Raw genomic sequence first — 22981 nt, 5'->3', positions numbered from 1 at the left:
TGTCAGGTCTGGGTCGGGCAATGCAATGTCTGTCAAGTCTTGTCTTGGTTTTGTCATGGTGTTAATGACTTCCATACAGTCAAAAGCAAGTGTATGTTCCTGAGTCCAAGGGAGGACAGTCGAAGTCGCTGCCTCCTGTGTTGTCAACTGTATGAGTGGTTTCGCTAGATATGCGTACTGGGGAATCCATTGTCTACAGTAAGAAGTGAGGCCAATGAAGGCCCGTACTTCCTTTTGTGTCTGGGGCTGTGGAAGATGTGCAATTAACTGAATGCGGTCAGGTGTCAATTGTCTACCCCTCTTGGACAGCAAGTGTCCAAGGTAAACCACTTGCTGGGCACAGAATTGTAGCTTCGAAGGGGACACTTTATGCCCCTTTTCGGCCAAAAAATACAAGACCGTCAGTGATGCACGTTCACAGTCACGTTCTGTTCGTGCGGTGATCAAGAGATCATCAACGTACTGGAGTAGGGCAGTGTCAGTAGGCATGTGAATACTGTCTAGTTGTCGTTTCAGTGCTTGGCTGTAAATACTAGGGCTTTCTGTGAACCCTTGAGGAGCACGTGCAAATTTGAAGCTTCGGCCATTTAAACAGAATCCGAAAAGATACTGGCTTTCCGGATGAATGGGGACACTAAAGAAGGCGTTCTTGAGATCAATTACAGTGAAGAACGCAGCTTCGGAATCAATGGCAGTCAATAAGGAAGAAATGTCTGGGACCACTGGGTACTGGGGTATTATGCATTTGTTTCATTCTCGAAGGTCAATCACCAGTCTGTAGACCGGTGGTGCATTCGGGTCAGTTCGTTTAAGAATCGGGATGATTGGAGAATTACACATATTTGAGTCAGTTTCTACAACCACTCCTTGTGCAATGAGTTCATCAATAATTTTCAGTAAGGCCGCTACAGCCTCAGGTGGTAATTTGTATGGTCGGATTCGGGGCAGTACAACTCCTTGTTTAAGAGTGACACGGTATGGTGTAATATGCATACAACCTACATCAGTTGGACCTTGCGCCCATAAATGCTGTGGTACATTCTGTAATCTTGGATCAAAATCTCTTAACACATAATGTCCTTTAAAATCACGTAAAAACAATCTCACTCCTTCCGGAGAACAACAAATCACTGCTCCTAGCGCTTTCAATGTTTTTATACCAAGCAAGTTTTCTGGACATGATTTCGTAAGTAACAAGTCTGTAGTGCGAGACAATGGACCAACTTCTAGGGAAACTGGTTTTGACACTTCGTTAACAATAGGCTTTCCTGAAAATCCCAGGGAAACATTCTGTGAGCCTGAGAGGGGTGCCCCGGGAACCTCGTCATGACTGATGGTAGTTCTGCTCGCCCCTATGTCAGTCAAAAATGTTCTGCCTTTCCCTAATACCTGACTATGTACATAGGGACCCTCTTGATCTACAGGAACCTCGATAAGGGGCAAGCCAACCTCCCTCTTTAGGCTGTTTCATGAGTACTGCTGATAGTCTGGGTAGTCTGACTGTGCAAACTGGTACATTTGCTGTGTAACGTGTTGTGTGGCAGCAATGGGTTGGGGTTGGGGTACAGCTACTGTCTGTAGTGCGTTCTGTGGAGGTTGCGTGTTCTGCGGAATGTTTGGTGGAACATGTTCTTGTCTAGGTGGACGCGGTCTTTCTTTCGTCTTGCCTGTAGCTATATTGTGTTTCAGGACGGCACATTCGTTTATATAGTGACCTGGCTGTTTACAGTAATTGCAGTTCCCTTTAACAGGAGCTGCAGGACGACCGGACGGTGCCGTACCCCTCTTCTGACCATAAGCTGGGACAGACTGAGCAACTAGTACTTTCATTTTCGTGTCTTTTATACGTCTCTGTTCGTGTTCTTCTCTAATTCGGTTCTGGTGGTACTGTAACATTTGTAACATTTGGGAAGGGCTATTTGCTTGCCATGTACTCTCAACTTTCAGTACTCTATTTTTAACTTGTGGTAAGGAATTCTCTACTAATTTGGTCACAAAAAGATGTGGGTATGATTCACTACTTGTCTTCAGGCCGCTATTAATAATAAAACATTTCTCGAATCTGGAATAAAAATCACTAGTGTCTTCGTCTTGTTTCTGTTTGCAGGCTGAGATTGCATCCCAGTCTTCCTTTTTAGTAGCTAGTAATCTTGGCAAAACCTGTACTAATAACTCGGGCAATGCTCTGGCTTTTTCTCAAAGACCAGTACCAGGAACTCGTGTATTATCCTCGTGTTCTAATTCTGCCCAATCAATCTTTTTCTCTCCCACCTCCCACTCTTTTTCTTTAAGTTTTTCGTAAACACCGGCTGGCAACAGTACTTTTAACATTTTAATAATATCGGGATACGTATACTCCCCCATGCGGAGCATATCTTTTAATTCACGGTGACAGGGCACTAATTTTTTCATTTCCAATAATTCCATTTTCGTTAAGGGGGTGTAAACAAATACTCGTTCAAGCTCACCACCTGTTGTCCGCACGGGATGAACTTCTCGTAAGGGATTCTGTCTGTCTATGTAAAATGTTTTCCTTACTGGGGGTGGAACGGGGACGAAATGTGGAGTCAGGAAAGTCCTGTATTTGTGTCGCTGTTCTAGAATGACATTAATTAAATCAGTACCTAGGCCTCTCCATCTTCCTAGGAGTAACTCTTCCAATATATTATATAGGGGACCTGGATCAAAATGCTGACTTTCATACAATGTAATGAGATGTTGAATCATGTACATACCAGCTAATCGCTGTTCGTCTGGGGAAAGATTCAAAAATGTTTGCGCTACTAAGTCATCTTTATATACGCTAGTATTGCCAGCCCATTGTACTGCTGACCAGGCTAGTTCCTGTTCATGCATGGAACTAAGTTCACTGTAACCTATTAGTTGTTTCAGTACTTTATCAGTGGCTTGGAATAGATGCTCAAGAGAACATTGTTCTGGTATGGGAGAAAGAAAACGTTTCTTGCATTCTGGGCGTATGGGTTTGTCAAAGGGTCTCGCCCTACCTACGTACGCTATTCTATTTGGGTTCTCAGTTTCTATATCATCGTCTTCTGAGACTTCATCCTCTTTCTCAGTTTCGTTCTCGTCGGCCTGTGCCAAGGCCCTTTCTTTCTCACGTATGTCAAGAATTTCCTTACGGATTTTCCGGTACATTGACTCCACACTACTTTGTCTATCATGCTTTCCGACCGCTATGTTATCACTCCAATTTAACATACGTTTAGTTACTTCTCTGTGTGGTTGATCTTGTTCCCTGATCAAACAATTTATCAAGAACTGTAAAATCATACGTTGAGTTTCCACCTTTCTGTGTGCCATGGCCTCCTGTATACTTTCTGGTCCCTCCCCCGTTCTAATGAAGTGATATATCTTGTCTAATTTCTCTCTCATGCCTGGTAAAGTGATCAAATAATCTGCAACGCGCCTTAATCGTAGTGAGTGTAAGACCAATGAGTCCTCACCTGGTACTGGATCATATATACAATCAGTAAGGTTCTTTCTAAGATTTGCGTATGTTGCCTTTGGCGTTTGTTCCAGTGCTAAGTCTCGTAATGATATTCGTTTTACTTGAGGAGGGGTGGAGAAACCCCCTCCCGCGGCTCCTAGATGTGAGCCGCCGGGGCTTGCAGGATGCACTGGCGCTGGTAATATTGGTGCTGGTAAAGTAGGTGTAGGTAATGTAGGTTGGTCCTGGGTTGCAGGTGGATTAAAAGGATTGCCAGGACCAGTGGCAGGAGAAACAGTGGGGGGAATCATGTCATTAACAGGGTTGTGAGGATGGATATTTGGAGGAGGATTTGTATTTACATACACTGGGACAGTGTCATCTAAGTAAGAAGAAAGAAAAATTTCCGCTGCGGTCTGTTTGTGACGAAGTTTAGTGGGGACCAATGGTGGCGGTAAATTACTGGGTACTTCCGGGGTCACCTTGGGTAGGCCCTCGGCAAGAACGGGATACATGCCTTTAATAAGGGCATTTCTTTGTCTGTCTAATTGTTCTGCTTTAACTTGTTCACCTTCTTCTAGTAGTTCTCTTTCTTTAGCTTTTTCGGATTCTTCTCTACTTCTCTCTGCTTTCTTGATTTCTTTCTCTGTTCTTCTATGCGCTTCTTTACGCCATAATTCTATGGCATCTTTCTGGGATTGTCTGGCTTTCTTTTTCCACAATGCTTCCTCTACTCTCATAATGCAATCAGCATCCCATGTCCCTGAGACAGGCCATCTATATTTCTCTTCCAGATCCTTGGTGTAGTCAACCCATAAGTCTAAGTACAGTATGGCATCTAAGCCATGTTTATGGTACATAAAATGACCTGGAGTGTCCCTAGGCGGGACGGGAACTGCCTCTTCGAGTATCCCTTTCCTGGTTCCTATCTGACGTAATTTCGAAAACAGCGGCATATTTGAACTGGCTTGAACAAGAACACATTAAACACAATAATAAACTGCAAACAATCATTCATACCACGACATTAAAACATAGAAAAACACAATTCTGAAAATCTCGAAGGACAATACTAGAATACTGAATTACTGGATGCACTGCTAAAACAGTACAGACATACCGGTCCCATAAAGAGACACGTCATACCGTATCCACCTAAGTGAACACGTCTGGACCGGATCTGTGTACCCAGACCCGTCTTGACCGGGCACAAATTAATGAACCCGTCTATAAGCGTTCCCAACAACGGTACTCACCGGGAAGCAGAACTGAAGGCCTTGTAAACTCGATACTGGACTGGACTGGACTGCTACGGCGTCTGGCTGCTACGCATGCGCTTCGGAACAGGTGGGCCTCCGGATACCTCGGACCTTGCTCTCTCGGCTTGGGCTCTGGTCGGGACTCTCCGCATTCCGCACCGCCTCGTCTGGATGCCGGGTCGCAGTCTCCGTCTCCTCCGTGGGCCTGAGGGAGTTAGCAGGAAATCCCGCGGGTGTGCACAGAAGTCCGTCACGGCTGTAGAAGGGGTCAGGGGCCTGCGTTACATCGCCGGCGCGTGGGGAAGGGGAAGGGGAGGGGTCCCTATTCGGGCGCCAGATTATGTGGTAAATAAAATTACCGGGACTATTTTTCCATACATTAAATGACAATAAGGATAGCTCAATAAAATGAGAGGCAGAGTCCGTGGTATCTGAGTCATACGGGCTTTAATTAAGTGGCTCGAGTCACTGGACATCGAGTTCCATCACCACTAAGGTTCAGGAAGGGATATTCAACATTTTATTAACATCACACATTATATATAGTAAAACTGAACAGTTGCATTGAATGCAGTAGGCGTAACAAGTGAAAAAAAGAGAGATATAAGAACACATGGGCGTAAAAGAAGGCGTGTAAGGAGGCGTACACGGAGGTGTGTGCTGGAAGCGTCACAGGAGTGTCATAGGTGGGTGGATGCATAGAGAAATTCTGCAGGGTCAGCAGAAACCTTTACCATGGATGCGTGCGCAACTGAGCATGACGTTGTATTGACGTGGAACTGGGGAGAGCTGGGGGGCTTAACTTTAGCACTAGTAGAGGAGTCTGGTGTCTGGGATGTCAGAACGACCTGCACCTATAGCATATCTGATATCTTGTGTTTGGAGGATGTGTTGTCTGAAGTTAAAGGTCTCTCGGGCAGAGGCCGTTCAATACTGAATGCTAGTGCGTGCATATGGTTCTTCATGCATGTACGGGGGCCATGGGCCTACCATGGTAACGGGTTCGGTAAATCACTTGCAAGAAGACAGGAAGGCAGGGCCCTTTGCTCTGCAGCCGGGAATATGTTTACCTATTTCACTAGACTGGAATGTGTTTTTACGGAGGCTGAGCAGATAACTGTAGGCAAAATACCATCTTGGCAGGCAGGCCAGGCCGAGCCGGGCACCGCTTGGCTGGGCAGGAAGTAAGGTAGAGGTCAGAGATGCATACCTAAACTGCAGCTTTCAGAGACAGAAGAGGCTCGGAGCCTCAATTAAGGGCCTGGCTCGACTGAGCCAGAAAAACGTGGAAGACGTGTGTTTTGCGATATTTAAAAGTGCACCATGTAAATGCATTGGAAACGTAGGCTTTGAGGCTGAATTATCGTTTCGTTCATGGAGGGCCTGGTAGATGACATGTTAACGTTGGATGGAAATACAGAGGCATTATCATGGCGGACACGGGAAGGGAATTACATGACATACATGGGGCACGGGTGCATGGATAGGGTGCGAGTGGGGGTCACACTGACTACCTAAAAATGTCTATTTCCTCAGTGGGCAGGATTTGTCAGTGGAAGATGGGATAAGATTATTCGTTAATCGTTTTGTGACTAATCTGTTGTCCGAAATATCTGGCCGGCTCCAGGCAGCAGAAAGTACTTGGACCACCTCTACTCCTTCTGTTATTTTAAGAATAGCCCAATATTATGAGCATAGGAAAAACGAGAGCAAATATAAGTCTGACAAGAAGACGAAGGATCTTAAGACTTGAGTTATTACAACAAGTAGCCAGGGGACGGGGAAGAGGAGGAGGAGGGGGTTTTGTCCCAAGAAGGGTGGGAGCTGGACGGGGAGGAGGTCCAGCTGTTGCTTTAGGAGCAAACCAATGTGCTTACTGTAAACAGGAAGGGCATTGGCGAGCTCAGTGTCCCTTCCTCTTAGCGCAGAACGGAGCCATGAGAGGCAGAGGAAGAGGAGGAGTAGATCGGAGTGACATGAGAAGAGAAGAGGTTATACGAGGTGAGCCAGGGGGAAATTGCTTTGATAATCCGAGAGGGAGGCAATACTATAATGAGAATTATGGAGCTGATGGGCCAGAAAGGTATAGCTATGCATAGGACAGCCACGGACAAAGTAGGGGCCAAGTGTCAGTACCCGTCGGTCAGAGAGGGCCTTATATTAAAGGGCAATTAATGGGGACTGTCTAGGATTTTCTAGTAGACAAGGGTGCAATGAATAGTTTGATTGCTCGTTCACTGGTCCCAGGGGCTGCTCTGTCTGGGCAAAATAATATCTTCGTCAGGTTTTCTGGAATACCGGTAGTGAGCCCCATTTCAAGGACTCTCCCACTTACTATAGGCCCAGTTACGGTGGATTCCCCATTTTTGTTTACGTTATATTGTGGGGAACATTTGTTAGGATTGGACCTGTTGAAGAAATTACATGGAAAGATTTATTGTTCTCCCGATGGAGTGTATTTAACTATTCAATCGCCTAATCAGCATACTCGGCAGAGTTTCGCGAAAAATGAACCCCTCTCTCCTGAGTTTGCTGCCATACCCTCTACATTGTGTGCGGCTGGTGATACGGACGTTGGCCTTTTAAATGAATGAATGAATACACACTTATTTAGCACATAGATACCCAAGGGCATCTCAGCACATCTTGTGACACCTAATCATTCTTCATTAATCATGGAAAAAGAAAGGTTTTCAGCTGTTTCCTGAAACAGAGATAGTTAGGTTCAAGACGAATAAGGTCAGGGAGATGGTTCCAAAATGTAGCCGCATGGCGAGGAAAACATCGGCCCCCCATCCGTGCCCGTTTAATCCTCGGGACTGCCAGGAGTTTTTTATTGTTGTTTTATTGTTGTCACAATTAAAAGCAAAAAGTTTAGGGATGAACCTGCCAGAAGGGCCAAGTCCAAAAGCCCTAAGTCCCACTCGGGACTTCGCTGGGAGTATGCCCCCAAAAACAAACATAGGCACTGTTGGACCCGGGGTCACCGGTCCACCTAGGGTAGCTTGGCTCGAGTGGGAAGGCCTAACTTCAAGGCAATTGTGTTATGCTTGCGTCACACTCACTCAGTAACCCTGCACCCCTCCACTTGGAAAATGACACCACACCTTGTTAGAAAATAATATAATGCTTTATAAAAAATTCCTTATATTAGCTTACTCCGTTTGCAATGCATCACTTTAACACATTGAGCATTTCCACATATGATTACCTGCATCAATAAGAGCACAACATCGCATTTAGTTAAAGAACCTTTCCCCCAGAGGAAATGAGTTCAGCAAATCCACTTAATACTCTAATTTTCAGGCAGTTACTTTGCAGTTTAAATAAAACAAGCAGCAAGAAAACAAAATGCATCTATTCAGGGAAGCAAGATTGTGCATTACTTCTGTAAGGAAACAATATGGCATATCTCTTTTAGTAAGGTTGGAATATGCATTAATGTAGCAGGAGCCAGAATTATATACTCCCAGTAAAACAAGAACGTGCATTAATTTCAGTCAGTAAACATGCACTTGATCTGGTAACCTGCAATGCCCTGGCTTCTGATTAGCTATAGTGTTGAACCAGCAGCAGTTCTATGGATGGCAGATCCCTGGATCCAGTAGAGTAGTTTTATCAGTTTAAGCTCCCTTGGCTCACATTACATCTATTACCAAGGATCAGGAAAGTAGGCCTGACACTTGGCCCAGTGGAGATTTCTCAGAGTTTGTGTCCCGCACCAGCGCCCAAATCCCTGCTTACTTGCGGGCTTGAAGTTATTATTGGCAGTTTTAGCCGTCACAAGCAGCTTGAGGAACTTACACCTTCACAGGCAGTCTTCTGATAAAGCGTCCGCTCCCTCGCAGGCAAGGCCGGCCTACACACTGGGCCTGCGCTGGGGAGAGGACACTTCCACTACAATGCCCAGACGAGATTGCCGTTGCTCAGCCACCTCTACAGGCAGCCACTCCTCTCCTCCGAACGGCTGCGCTTCCTCCCAGAGAAGTCAAGCCCTCCACTGGGCCTGCGTGGGAGAGAAGTGTCTTCAATGCGGCGCCGCCCACTCAGGAAAGCCGTCAAGCCCGCCACTTGGCCTGCGCGAAGGGAAGGATGCCTCAATGCAGCGCCGCCCCCTCAACGAAGATCTCCTCAGTGAGGGGCAGCTGTACAGGCGTCGGATCGATTAACGGTTCCTCACCCTAGGAGGGAGTTGCGTTGCCCATAGGAGGGCACACCTAATCTCACTGCCCCACCAAAGCCTCACAGGGCCCCCAGCCTGATGTCGCAGATCACGCGACCTCCACGCCACAACGGGGCCCCAGCAAAATCGTCCAAAAGGGGGGGGGGGGTCAGCGGTGGAGTCTCTTCTCAGCGCTCCTCAGCACAAGTAAGTTGGGCAGGCACACGCAGTCTACATCCCCGCAGGAGCGGTGTCGCTAGAGAGGAGGGAGGGGGCAGTTCTCACAGACCCTTCTTGATACTCGTAGGTATCCAGTGCCCTCAGGACAGCTCTCACCCCCACAGGTCAAAGGGGCAGTACTTTTTAATCAGCACAAGCCCCAACAGTTGCTCTGGGACAATCCAGTGAAAGTGACAGCCTCTTCCTTTTGTGTGGAGACACCAGGGCAATGTTCATCTACTTAATACCTAGGCAGGGCAAGGCCTACCTTATATAGCCTAGGCCCAGGTCACTATAATGGGCCGGAAGGTTCTAGATCCCTCTAATGCTAACCTATGGGCCAAGCTCCGAGGTAAAACTTTGTCAGTTGGCAGGCCACCGTTTTGTGAGGGTACCTACTCTTCCTCCATTTTACGAGAGCACCTGCGCCGCATTACTAAATAGTAATAATGAGGCACCCAGAGACCTATGGTCAATACCAAAAAAAAAAATGTAGTGCACAAAAATTCAGAGGGTCAAAAAGGGGAGAAAAATTAGGAGGGACCACCCAAAGGACTGACAGGTCTAACAGGCACCACTGTGGGGGGCCACACCTCGGGGAACTTCTGAAGATACTTGCCCCCCAAAGTGTTGTGGCAGCCCACTGCTAGACGGGGCTGCTTAAGAATGCAGGGGTCGCACAGGGCCTCCAACGGGCACCACCAATAGTCCCCTCTGAGCACCCCCCAGCGGACTACTCAGGGAGGTGGGTGCTCCTTCCGTGATGCGGGACTCGGTAATGCGGGGACTCTCTGCCCAGTTCCCTTGCTGTGTGTAGATGCGACGAGGCTGCCCACGGGACTCCCTCTGCCCGGTCCGCCCTCCTGGGACCAGGACCGCACTGGCACGCCTGCAAGCCTGGCCGCAGCTTCCTCCAAGCCGGGGGGGAAGCAGTAATTGAGCCTGCGAGGATCCTCGCCTTCTCTTTGCCGGCCTTCCTCCTTTGAGGGGCTTCCTCTGCTTCCTTGAAGCCCCACCCATGGGAGACATCGCCAGGTTTGCCTTCTGGGTTGCGCTGCTTCCTGGGTGCACGTGAGGAAGCCCTCGAGGTCAGGCCAATCCCTGCGTGGCCCCAGGATGACGCGGCGGGAACCCTGACAGCCGGGGACCAATCCAAGCGCGTCTAGGAGGCGGGCCCAGCACTCTGCCCGGAAGCCCCCGGGGCCGGCGGCAGTGAAGTCAGTAAAACCACGGGGTAGGCTCCTGTTGAAAGGTACACAATTGCGGGGTAGGCACCCACTTAAAGATAGGGTCCCTGGCGATTCAGCAGGTAGCGGGGTGGCACCCGATTAAAGTTATAAACGATACCCAAAGTCGCAGGGTGGGCACCTGCGCTGAATTAAAGCAAAAAATGGGGGATCCCCATGCCGAGGAATCCGTCTGGTTGCAGCTTTGCGCTGTGGCCACCAGTACTCTGAGACAAAAGTGGAGAGCACTCAGAACTGGGACGATGTAGCACTCTTTAGAAAAACGACAAACCAAGCGCCACTTAAAATAAAGGAACAATCGCTCCCAGCCCTCGAAAGGAAGTTTCAGTGCTCCTCTGGAGGAGAAATAAAGCGCTGCCCAGGCGCTTTTAGGGACACAAGTTTACAAGTCCAAAGGAAGTCCAGCTAGGTCCTTAGGCAGGCAGGGGGCAAAGGCTGGGCCCAGGGGCCAGCACACAGGGCCCTCCAGGCAGGAAGGCAGTCCCCAGTTGTGGTCCCCCTCGTCCAGCAGCAGCAGGCCCCCTTAAATTAGGATCAGGAGAAGAACAACTTATAAGGGGTCACAGCCCCTTTTTATACACAGAAACCCTTTGTCTGTAGGGTGGTGGGGGAACGAGTTGCAGCTGGTTTTGAGCACTCCGATGTGTTCAGCCCCTCTCCCCATTCACTGGCCAGGCTAGGGTCATCAGTCACACCACAGGGAGCGGAGCCAGCATTGTGTGGGGAAAGCCCAGCCCTATTCAGGTCCCAGGTGCACACCTCCCTCACATCACTCATGCAGATCTCTCCACTCACCACCGGGGCAGACCCATCCTGACTTCCTGGAGCCAGGCTCACCAGCCAGCTCCAGCCAATCACAAGCCATGCAGCCAATTCACATACATTACACAGACATGCCAACTTCTAGAAGTGGCACATCCACAGTAGACAACGCCGCACACATCATCGCGCAGCATTTAATCACACGAGCCCACACATATCAAACTCGCATCTGCACTCCCAATGCATCAGGAACTACCAGGGACACATACATTCCACATGCATTCCTATGGGAGGGCAGGCCACCCTCACTACACGCACGCACTTTACCCTGGGACACAGTGGTCAAGTGCGCAGAAGCCAAAAATCACTAACACCAGGTCACAATTAAAAGAAAAACGTTTAGAGGTGAACCTGCCAGAAGGGCCAAGTCCAACACACAGCATTCATCCTTGTGCACTGCCAGCTCTGCACCCACACAGCACAACATTCAACCTTGTGCACTGCAAGCTCTGCATCCACACAGCACAGCATTCATCCTTGTGCACTGCCAGCTCTGCACCCACACAGCACAGCATTCAACCTTGTGCACTGCCAGCTCTACATCCACACAGCACAGCATTCATCCTTGTGCACTGCCAGCTCTGCACCCACACAGCACAGCATTTAACCTTGTGCACTGCAAGCTCTGCACCCACACAGCACAGCATTCAACCTTGTGCACTGCAAGCTCTGCATGCACACAGCACATCATTTAACCTTGTGCACTGCAAGCTCTGCATGCACACAGCACAGCATTCATCCTTGTGCACTGCCAGCTCTGCATCCACACAGCACAGCATTCATCCTTGTGCACTGCCAGCTCTGCACCCACACAGCACAGCATTCAACCGTGTGCACTGCCAGCTCTGCATCCACACAGCACAGCATTCATCCTTGTGCACTGCCAGCTCTGCACCCACACAGCACAACATTCAACCTTGTGCACTGCCAGCTCTGCATCAACACAGCACAGCATTCATCCTTGTGCACTGCCAGCTCTGCACCCACACAGCACAGCATTTAACCTTGTGCACTGCAAGCTCTGCACCCACACAGCACAGCATTCAACCTTGTGCACTGCAAGCTCTGCATGCACACAGCACAGCATTTAACCTTGTGCACTGCAAGCTCTGCATGCACACAGCACAGCATTCATCCTTGTACACTGCCATCTCTGCACCCACACAGCACAGCATTCAACCTTGTGCACTGCAAGCTCTGCATCCACACAGCACAGCATTCAACCTTGTTCACTGCCATCTCTGCATGCACACAGCACAGCATTCAACCTTGTTCACTGCCATCTCTGCACCCACACACCACAGCATTCAACCTTGTGCACTGCAAGCTCTATATCCACACAACACAGCATTCATCGTTGTGCACTGCCAGCTCTGCACACGCACAGCACAGCATTCATTGTTTTGCACTGACAGCTCTGCAAACGCACAGCACAGCATTCGACCTTGCAGTCACGGCCCGCATTGATCACTCTACAGTATGCCACTATTGCAGCTTGAAGTAATTTCAACCATTGCCCCATGTTAAACTATGGGAAGGGCAGATCGCATAGGTAGTGAAAACAGATGGGTATTCCTCACTACCTAGGCAGGGAACACACGTGTACCTGCCTGCCTTTCACCTACCTCTTGCTCCACTACTAGTGCTTACCCTAAGGGTGCTCTAGTAGTAGAGAAAGGTACCCTCAGGATTGGTCACTGGTTAAGAAAGGCCAACCTGAGCATAAGTGGAACTGAGCAGACAGACCTGCAATGGCAGGCTTGACATTCAAAAACTACAAGGGTGTGAGTGTGCACCCTCAGGCACGCAATGGCAGGCTTGACACATTTAAAAACCACATGGGTGTGCGTGTGCAACCACAGGGACGCAATGGGAGGCTTGACATGTTGAAAAACATCAGGTAAGCAGCAACTCCAAACATGTGTAGGGAGGGCGTGCACACTTTCACACTGCATGGACAGTGGGAAAGTGCCCAGAGCCCTGATGCTACAAACACAATCAGCAAAACCCGGGAGGAAAAAGCTAAAAGTTTAGTGTTAGAATTGGGGGTCTCTTGTTGGCACAGATAAGTACTTGTGACAAACAGGGACCCTCTCCTCTTGTCAGGGCAAGGGACTCACTCCTTAGAATAACCCCTGCTCACCCTCTACGTTGCGTGGCACGAGCAGACAAGGCTAATCTTCAGAGCGTTCAATGGTTAAGCATTTATGACAGTATACAGCAATCAAATGACCCACCACGAATGGACACCAGTCTTAGGATTTATAAAAATAAGTATACAATAGATATATATAGTATACTTATTTTTATAAATCCTAAGATTCGGTGTGTAACTCGGCTCAGGGATGAGCAGAGACACACGGGCAGGGTGGCAGCAGCACGGGGAACGGATCAGGGTGCGGTGCGGCATAACTTTGGAGCGTACCAACCTTAGAATAAAGCACTCACTAGTCTTTGGTCTAGGAATGAAGACATGTGAAAACAATGTAATTTGTGACTGTCTACGTTAAAGTTAAAAAAAATGTCCCTTTTTCCAGGGAAGGTTGTCTTGCTGCACTTTTTTGGCACAACTGATGAAGGCTGTTTTTTTAACACGCACCATTTTTCTCCACACAGACAGAAGATGGACTTCTAACAACAAGATCAAGTTGAAACCAGGTGAGAGCTCGGCTCGACCACAAGAAATGTCTTCAATTAATCGTCAGCACTAACCACTTTTCCATTATCAGTTAAACGTTTAGTTTTATTATGACTTCATTTTAATAAATGTGTTTACTTTTAATAAAGCTTTTAAACTTAAATACAATCTGTGTATTTTGGTCCAGACTAGAGTGACTGAGCGAAAGGTTTTGCAATTTTTGCAAGCATGAGTCCAGATAGAACACTTCAAAAGACATTATGGACAATCCCAGAGGACTGCACTAAGTTGATAGAGCTATTGCTGACTAGAATCATGGGAGTTTCGCCAACCGTGCAATCTTAGTTAGCTACACAGACAGACTAATAAGAATAATCTAGTAATACCACAGGGAGTCATAGTAGAGGCAGGATAAGAATTTAGATACAGTCTACAAGAAGAGCAAAGACAATTTTGAAAAAAGTCAAATGAGGAACGCTAGGAAAAATAGGTACTAGTCTAAAATGAAAACTTACTGGGGCCAGCAGAGGAGCCCTCGCCTGCCCGATCCTGGCCTTGTTGAACAGCATCCGCCGCCTGCTGCTCCTGTGTCCTCCTCTCGCCCCTGGGGGGAGCTGACGTACAACATGAAAGAAAGAACAGAAAACATGGATGATTGTTGCTTGTCAATGTCAACCAAATCAAACATTTCAAAAGAACAATAACAAAATATTTCTGCGAAATTATATTGATTAGGGTTAGTTTTCATTTATTTGCGGACCTGTGACTTCGAAAGTCACGTAACTCACTAAACAAAGTACTGAAACGTTCACCTAGGACTGGCAGGCAGCAGTCCGCAGGCAAGACGCAAAGTGACAGACAAACTCCATTGTGATTTCAGTCAGATCAGTGACAACACTAACAGTTGCCTGCTACATTACCAGTCATTTAAATAGTCAAACTATCAATCCACCGGCACTATTTATCTTATTGTCAGGGGTACAAAGGAAGGGGCAGATTTAAGCCCCTTGCGGCTCTTTTGCGCCGTTCTTGCGTGACTTTTGTGACGCAGCAGCTAAACAAAAAAGGGCGCCATGGTGCGGCGTATAATATTATAACAACCTGACGCATTTGGGAGATGCATCCCGTTATAAAGCCCTGCGCCATCAGGGGGCGTTCTGGCGCAAGGGAGGGCATTCCTGCGCTGGAACACATCCTAATAGTGGCTGAGGGAAATCTACAAAATTTCAATCAGTCACCTTTAGGACAATGATGCGTCACACAAACCCTGCACCTGCTTGAAGCAGACGTACGGCTTGACCCAGCATTGGGGAGATAGGGTACCCCAGAGCATTGCTGGAGCTGCGCCATCGTTGCGACGCAACTCCAGCAGTAAAGCTTCGGTGACGTTTTGGGCCCATGGTGCGCCGCATTGCAAATACGGCGCACCATGTTTGGTGGTGGTAGCGGGCCGCACAATTAATGGCGCATCCCTGCTACTTTGCAGGGATGCGACGGTAATTGCAATTCTGCCCCTTAGGGGCATACTTACTTACGCGTTCTGGCGCATCTCCAGAGATGCACCAGATCAAATGCGTCACGCAAAACTACCCTTGCGACACGGCAGATGGGCCTCATTTACAATGCGGCGCGCCCTGGCGCAAGGGTAGGCACTTGCGTGACGCATCTCGTCACGTAAGAGCGGCGCATCGCTGGAGTCACGTCGCCAACGCAATGCAACTCCAGTAATGCTCAGGGCCACCCAATACTTAACATGCTGTGTCAGTCCTTTCGCCTGCTTCGAGCAGACATAAGGAATTGAATTGACGTAGCAGCGTCGCAGAAGTGCCTGCGTTAAATCTTGTAGATTTCACGCAGGCAATTTTGCGAGGCGCACAGCCGCCGGACCGCCCACCCTGCGTACTAGGAACGCACCCCATTGTGGTGCAGGCCCGTGGCTTTATAACGTGATGCATCTCCCTAGATGCGTCATGTCGTAAATGACTCGCAGGGATGCGGCACGTTTACGCCGCTGTTGCGTCACGCAAGGCAACGTAAACGTGGCGCAAGGGGCTTGTAAATGTAATCTGCCCCCTAGTGTCTAGCATTACGCAGTTCTGTAAAGTACACTCATACATAATAGTTACTCAGGCCAATGAGACCACGAAATAGAAAACAAATAAGCATAGTAGCAACGCCACTGAGAAGGAGAGCAGTGCACCTGAAATGCACAGAAGATTTTGAAATATAATTTAACTACAATGTAATCGTCATCAGCGGCATTATTGGCTTGCTCCATGTAAAAAACAAATATTTGCAATACAACAACACAGAGCAGGAGAAAACATCATAGTAGTGAGTGATTAAATGGCTACTACTACTCACCAAGCCCGGGGATCTCCAAGCCGAGCTGGTCCAGCAGGTCGCGCTCGCGGTCCAGGAGGTCCGTCCAGCGATGGGTGACCTGGCTGTAGGTGCGCTGGACCCCGTAGAGGTGGGATATGGCCCAGCACACCTTCTCCCACCGCTTCCGGCGCTCCCGCATGTTGTAGCCGCCGGCCGCGATCCTGCCGCCTCCCGCGATGGTCCTGGGCAGGCGGCGCTGGACGAAGTAGACCAGCGCGCCCACTTCCTCCGGGCTGAATATCTCCCGTCGCGTCACCTGCTCCCCTCTCAATCTCCCGCATGCTGTCCTGGCACTGGGTCCAGCACTACTCCCCGCCGCCGCTGCGGCCCTCAAGTGCCTGGGCAGCTTCACGGCGCCTGGCTTGACCATGGTCTGGGCAGGTAAGGTAGGAAGAAGTAGAAAATTAAGAAAGAATAGGATAGGGAAGAAGAAAAGAAAAGAGTTTAAAAAAGTAGTTTAAAAGTAAAGAAAAATAGCAGAAAAGACAAAAATATACAGCTAGGAAAAGAGAGGGATAGATAAGAAGCAAAATCGTAAAAAAAAAACTGAAAACAAGCAAAGGATTGCAAAGATACCAAGAGGATTAAACACCATGCCCAGACACAGGAAATGAATGAAAAACAAGATGGCCGGCGCCCGTTCACGAGCGCGAAAGTAAGTTCGCGCGAGATTTTCCTCGCGATCTCGTGCGAACCTCTAGATTTCCCGCGCGATCTCGTGCGAACCTCTACTCGCAATGCGCTTACTGTGCGAGATTATACATAGCGGGCGGAAACGGAAATACGTCACGCAAACAAAATGGCCGCGCCCGTACTCGACCTTGGGGTAAATTCGCGTGTTGCGCTGCAAGCGGCTCGCGAATACTGCAAAAAAACTCGCGAAACAACAAGCCGCAAAAAAATAAAATGGAAATTCGCACGAATTGGCGGCTTCCGCGGTCGGTTTCGCACGACGCCCCGCCCCGCGAATAGCGCGAAAAAACCGAAAAACGATTTCAGCAAAAGCAAAAGCAATGAGCAGGTGCAAAAGGTCAACCTCATGATTTGTAACGATTCTCTGTAGTGCTTCCTGAGGGGGCCCTCCAGAATTCGGTTGCCTGCTTGCAACTATTGTGTGACCCTGCTCTGACCTTAACTGTATGCCACAAAGGTCCTGATTTACAGCTAAAGGAGCAGACAAGCAGGTGCCAGGCTGGAACTTGAAATTCTTTAAGTGACACATTAATTAGCCCCTAATTCATTATTGTCAGTTGGGGCAGGGCAGGTGTTGTTAATAAACTAACCCCAAATTAATTCATGTCAGTTCAAGCAGGGCAGGTGGGCTTGCTTTTCCCCCCCCATCTTCTACAGTGATGATGAACCAGAGGGTGGCATTGATGTAACAGAGGGTGGCATGGGTCAAAGAGAGGGTGCCAGTGGTGAAACAGAGGGTGCTGGGAGGCTGTGATGATGAACCAGACGTAGAAACAACATAGTCGCGACCGTTGCGAGCCGACAAGTAAGTTCGCAATTGCGAACTAGTACCAAATCCTCGCGAACCGGTAGAAACACTTGCGAACACAAATCGCGGATTTTGCGGATTGCCAATTCGCAAATCCGCAAAATTCGCGAACGCGAGATTCGCAAAATTCGCCCATGCTTACCAATGACAACACATGGCCTGCAAAGAGAAACACAGTACAGACCCAGCTACAGACAAATGACAACACACGGCCTGCAAAGAGAAACACAGTACAGACCCAGCTACAGACCAATGACAACACATGGCCTGCAAAGAGAAACACAGTACAGACCCAGCTACAGACCAATGACAACACATGGCCTGTACACTTCAACTCTACAGACCCAGCTACAGACCAATGACAACACAAGGTCGCAAAGAGAAACACAGTACAGACCCAGCTACAGACCAATGACAACACATGGCCTGCATAGAGAAACACAGTACAGACCCAGCTACAGACCAATGACGACACATGGCCTGCAAAGAGAAACACAGTACAGACCCAGCTACAAACCAATGACAACACATGGCCTGTAAACTTCAACTCTACAGACCCAGCTACAGACCAATGACAACATATGGCCTGCAAAGTGAAACACAGTACAGACCCAGATACAGACCAATGACAACACATGGCCTGTACACTTCAACTCTACAGACCCAGCTACAGACCAATGACAACACATGGCCTGTACACTTCAACTCTACAGACCCAGCTACAGACCAATGACATGACATGGCCTGTACACTTCAACTCTACAGACCCAGCTACAGACCAATGACAACACATGGCCTGCAAAGAGAAACACAGTACAGACCCAGTTACAGACCAATGACAACACATGGCCTGTACACTTCAACTCTATAGACCCAGCTACAGACCAATGACAACACATGGCGTGCAAAGAGAAACACAGTACAGACCCAGCTACAGACCAATGACAACACATGGCCTGTACACTTCAACTCTACAGACCCAGCTACAGACCAATGACAACACATGGCCTGTACACTTAAACTCTACAGACCCAGCTACAGACCAATGACAACACATGGCCTGTACACTTCAACTTTACAGACCCAGCTACAGACCAATGACAACACATGGCCTGCAAAGAGAAACACAGTACAGACCCAGCTACATACCAATGACAACACATGGCCTGCAAAGAGAAACACAGTACACACCCAGCTACAGACCAATGACGACACATGGCCTGCAAAGAGAAACACAGTACAGACCCAGCTGCAGACCAATGACAACACATGGCCTGCAAAGAGAAACACAGTACAGACCCAGCTACAGACCAATGACAACACATGGCCTGCAAAGAGAAAGACAGTACAGACCCAGCTACAGACCAATGACAACACATGGCCTGTACACTTCAACTCTACAGACCCAGCTACAGACCAATGACAACACATGGCCTGCACACTTCAACTCTACAGACCCAGCTACAGACCAATGACAACACATGGCCTGTTCACTTCAACTCTACAGACCCAGCTACAGACCAATGACAACACATGGCCTGTACACTTAAACTCTACAGACCCAGCTACAGACCAATGACAACACATGGCCTGTACACTTCAACTTTACAGACCCAGCTACAGACCAATGACAACACATGGCCTGCAAAGAGAAACACAGTACAGACCCAGCTACATACCAATGACAACACATGGCCTGCAAAGAGAAACACAGTACACACCCAGCTACAGACCAATGACGACACATGGCCTGCAAAGAGAAACACAGTACAGACCCAGCTGCAGACCAATGACAACACATGGCCTGCAAAGAGAAACACAGTACGGACCCAGCTACAGACCAATGACAACACATGGCCTGCAAAGAGAAACACAGTACAGACCCAGCTACAGACCAATGACAACACATGGCCTGTACACTTCAACTCTACAGACCCAGCTACAGACCAATGACAACACATGGCCTGCACACTTCAACTCTACAGACCCAGCTACAGACCAATGACAACACATTGCCTGTTCACTTCAACTCTACAGACCCAGCTACAGACCAATGACAACACATGGCCTGTACACTTCAACTCTACAGACCCAGCTACAGACCAATGACAACTCATGGCCTGCAAAGAGAAACACAGTACAGACCCAGCTACAGACCAATGACAACACATGGCCTGTACACTTCAACTCTACAGACCCAGCTACAGACCAATGACAACACATGGCCTGTACACTTCAACTCTACAGACCCAGCTACAGACCAATGACAACACATGGCCTGCAAAGAGAAACACAGTACAGACCCAGCTACAGACCAATGACAACACATGGCCTGCAAAGAGAAACACAGTACACACCCAGCTACAGACCAATGACAACACTTGGCCTGCAAAGAGAAACACAGTACAGACCCAGCTACAGACAAATGACACCACATGGCCTGCAAAGAGAAACACAGTACAGACCCAGCTACAGACCAATGACAACACATGGCCTCTACACTTCAACTCTACAGACCCAGCTACAGACCAATGACAACACATGGCCTGTACACTTCAAATCTACAGACCCAGCTACAGACCAATTACAACACATGGCCTGCAAAGAGAAACACAGTACAGACCCAGCTACAGACCAATGACAACACATGGCCTGCAAAGAGAAACACAGTAGAGACCCAGCTACAGACAAATGACAACACATGGCCTGTACACTTCAACTCAACAGACCCAGCTACAGACCAATGACAACACATGGCCTACAAAGAGAAACACAGTACAGACCCAGCTACAGACCAATGACAACACATGGCCTGTACACTTCAACTCTACAGACTCAGGTACAGACCAATGACAACACATGGCCTGTACACTTCAACTCTACAGACCCAGCTACAGACCAATGACAACACATGGCCTGCAAAGAGAAACACAGTACAGACCCAGCTACAGACCAATGACAACACATGGCCTGTACACTTCAACTCTACAGACCCAGCTACAGACCAATGACAACACATGGCCTGTACACTTCAACTCTACAGACCCAGCTACAGACCAATGACAACACATGGCCTGCAAAGAGAAACACAGTACAGACCCAGCTACAGACCAATGACAACACATGGCCTGTACACTTCAACTCTACAGACCCAGCTACAGACCAATGACAACACATGGCCTGCAAAGAGAAGCACAGTACAGACCCAGCTACAGACCAATGACAACACATGGCCTGTACACTTCAACTCTACAGACCCAGCTACAGACCAATGACAACTCATGGCCTGCAAAGAGAAACACAGTACAGACCCAGCTACAGACCAATGACAACACATGGCCTGTACACTTCAACTCTACAGACCCAGCTACAGACCAATGACAACACATGGCCTGTACACTTAAACTCTACAGACCCAGCTACAGACCAATGACAACACATGGCCTGTACACTTCAACTTTACAGACCCAGCTACAGACCAATGACAACACATGGCCTGCAAAGAGAAACACAGTACAGACCCAGCTACATACCAATGACAACACATGGCCTGCAAAGAGAAACACAGTACACACCCAACTACAGACCAATGACGACACATGGCCTGCAAAGAGAAACACAGTACAGACCCAGCTGCAGACCAATGACAACACATGGCCTGCAAAGAGAAACACAGTACAGACCCAGCTACAGACCAATGACAACACATGGCCTGCAAAGAGAAAGACAGTACAGACCCAGCTACAGACCAATGACAACACATGGCCTGTACACTTCAACTCTACAGACCCAGCTACAGACCAATGACAACACATGGCCTGCACACTTCAACTCTACAGACCCAGCTACAGACCAATGACAACACATGGCCTGTTCACTTCAACTCTACAGACCCAGCTACAGACCAATGACAACACATGGCCTGTACACTTAAACTCTACAGACCCAGCTACAGACCAATGACAACACATGGCCTGTACACTTCAACTTTACAGACCCAGCTACAGACCAATGACAACACATGGCCTGCAAAGAGAAACACAGTACAGACCCAGCTACATACCAATGACAACACATGGCCTGCAAAGAGAAACACAGTACACACCCAGCTACAGACCAATGACGACACATGGCCTGCAAAGAGAAACACAGTACAGACCCAGCTGCAGACCAATGACAACACATGGCCTGCAAAGAGAAACACAGTACGAACCCAGCTACAGACCAATGACAACACATGGCCTGCAAAGAGAAACACAGTACAGACCCAGCTACAGACCAATGACAACACATGGCCTGTACACTTCAACTCTACAGACCCAGCTACAGACCAATGACAACACATGGCCTGCACACTTCAACTCTACAGACCCAGCTACAGACCAATGACAACACATTGCCTGTTCACTTCAACTCTACAGACCCAGCTACAGACCAATGACAACACATGGCCTGTACACTTCAACTCTACAGACCCAGCTACAGACCAATGACAACTCATGGCCTGCAAAGAGAAACACAGTACAGACCCAGCTACAGACCAATGACAACACATGGCCTGTACACTTCAACTCTACAGACCCAGCTACAGACCAATGACAACACATGGCCTGTACACTTCAACTCTACAGACCCAGCTACAGACCAATGACAACACATGGCCTGCAAAGAGAAACACAGTACAGACCCAGCTACAGACCAATGACAACACATGGCCTGCAAAGAGAAACACAGTACACACCCAGCTACAGACCAATGACAACACTTGGCCTGCAAAGAGAAACACAGTACAGACCCAGCTACAGACAAATGACACCACATGGCCTGCAAAGAGAAACACAGTACAGACCCAGCTACAGACCAATGACAACACATGGCCTCTACACTTCAACTCTACAGACCCAGCTACAGACCAATGACAACACATGGCCTGTACACTTCAAATCTACAGACCCAGCTACAGACCAATTACAACACATGGCCTGCAAAGAGAAACACAGTACAGACCCAGCTACAGACCAATGACAACACATGGCCTGCAAAGAGAAACACAGTACAGACCCAGCTACAGACAAATGACAACACATGGCCTGTACACTTCAACTCAACAGACCCAGCTACAGACCAATGACAACACATGGCCTACAAAGAGAAACACAGTACAGACCCAGCTACAGACCAATGACAACACATGGCCTGTACACTTCAACTCTACAGACTCAGGTACAGACCAATGACAACACATGGCCTGTACACTTCAACTCTACAGACCCAGCTACAGACCAATGACAACACATGGC

At 48.4% G+C, this 22981-nt stretch overlaps 1 protein-coding gene across 1 annotated transcript; it reads right to left on the bottom strand.

Annotated features, from left to right (window-relative positions):
- Nucleotides 1–2196: 2196 nt before the first annotated feature.
- Nucleotides 2197–5081, bottom strand: LOC147679990 (uncharacterized). Its single transcript, XM_086942490.1, has 2 exons — nt 4794–5081; nt 2197–4744 (listed from the first exon to the last, which is right to left on the bottom strand). Exon 2 carries the CDS (start codon nt 4402–4404, stop codon nt 2197–2199), a length of 2208 nt encoding a protein of 735 aa, XP_086798616.1. The 5' UTR covers nt 4405–4744; nt 4794–5081.
- Between the last annotated feature and the right edge of the window lie 17900 nt (nt 5082–22981).

The sequence above is a fragment of the Lissotriton vulgaris genome, chromosome 11 (assembly GCF_964263255.1).
Source record: "Lissotriton vulgaris chromosome 11, aLisVul1.2, whole genome shotgun sequence".
NCBI classification, from domain to species: domain Eukaryota; kingdom Metazoa; phylum Chordata; class Amphibia; order Caudata; family Salamandridae; genus Lissotriton; species Lissotriton vulgaris.
This window is presented reverse-complemented; position numbering and strand designations above follow the sequence as displayed.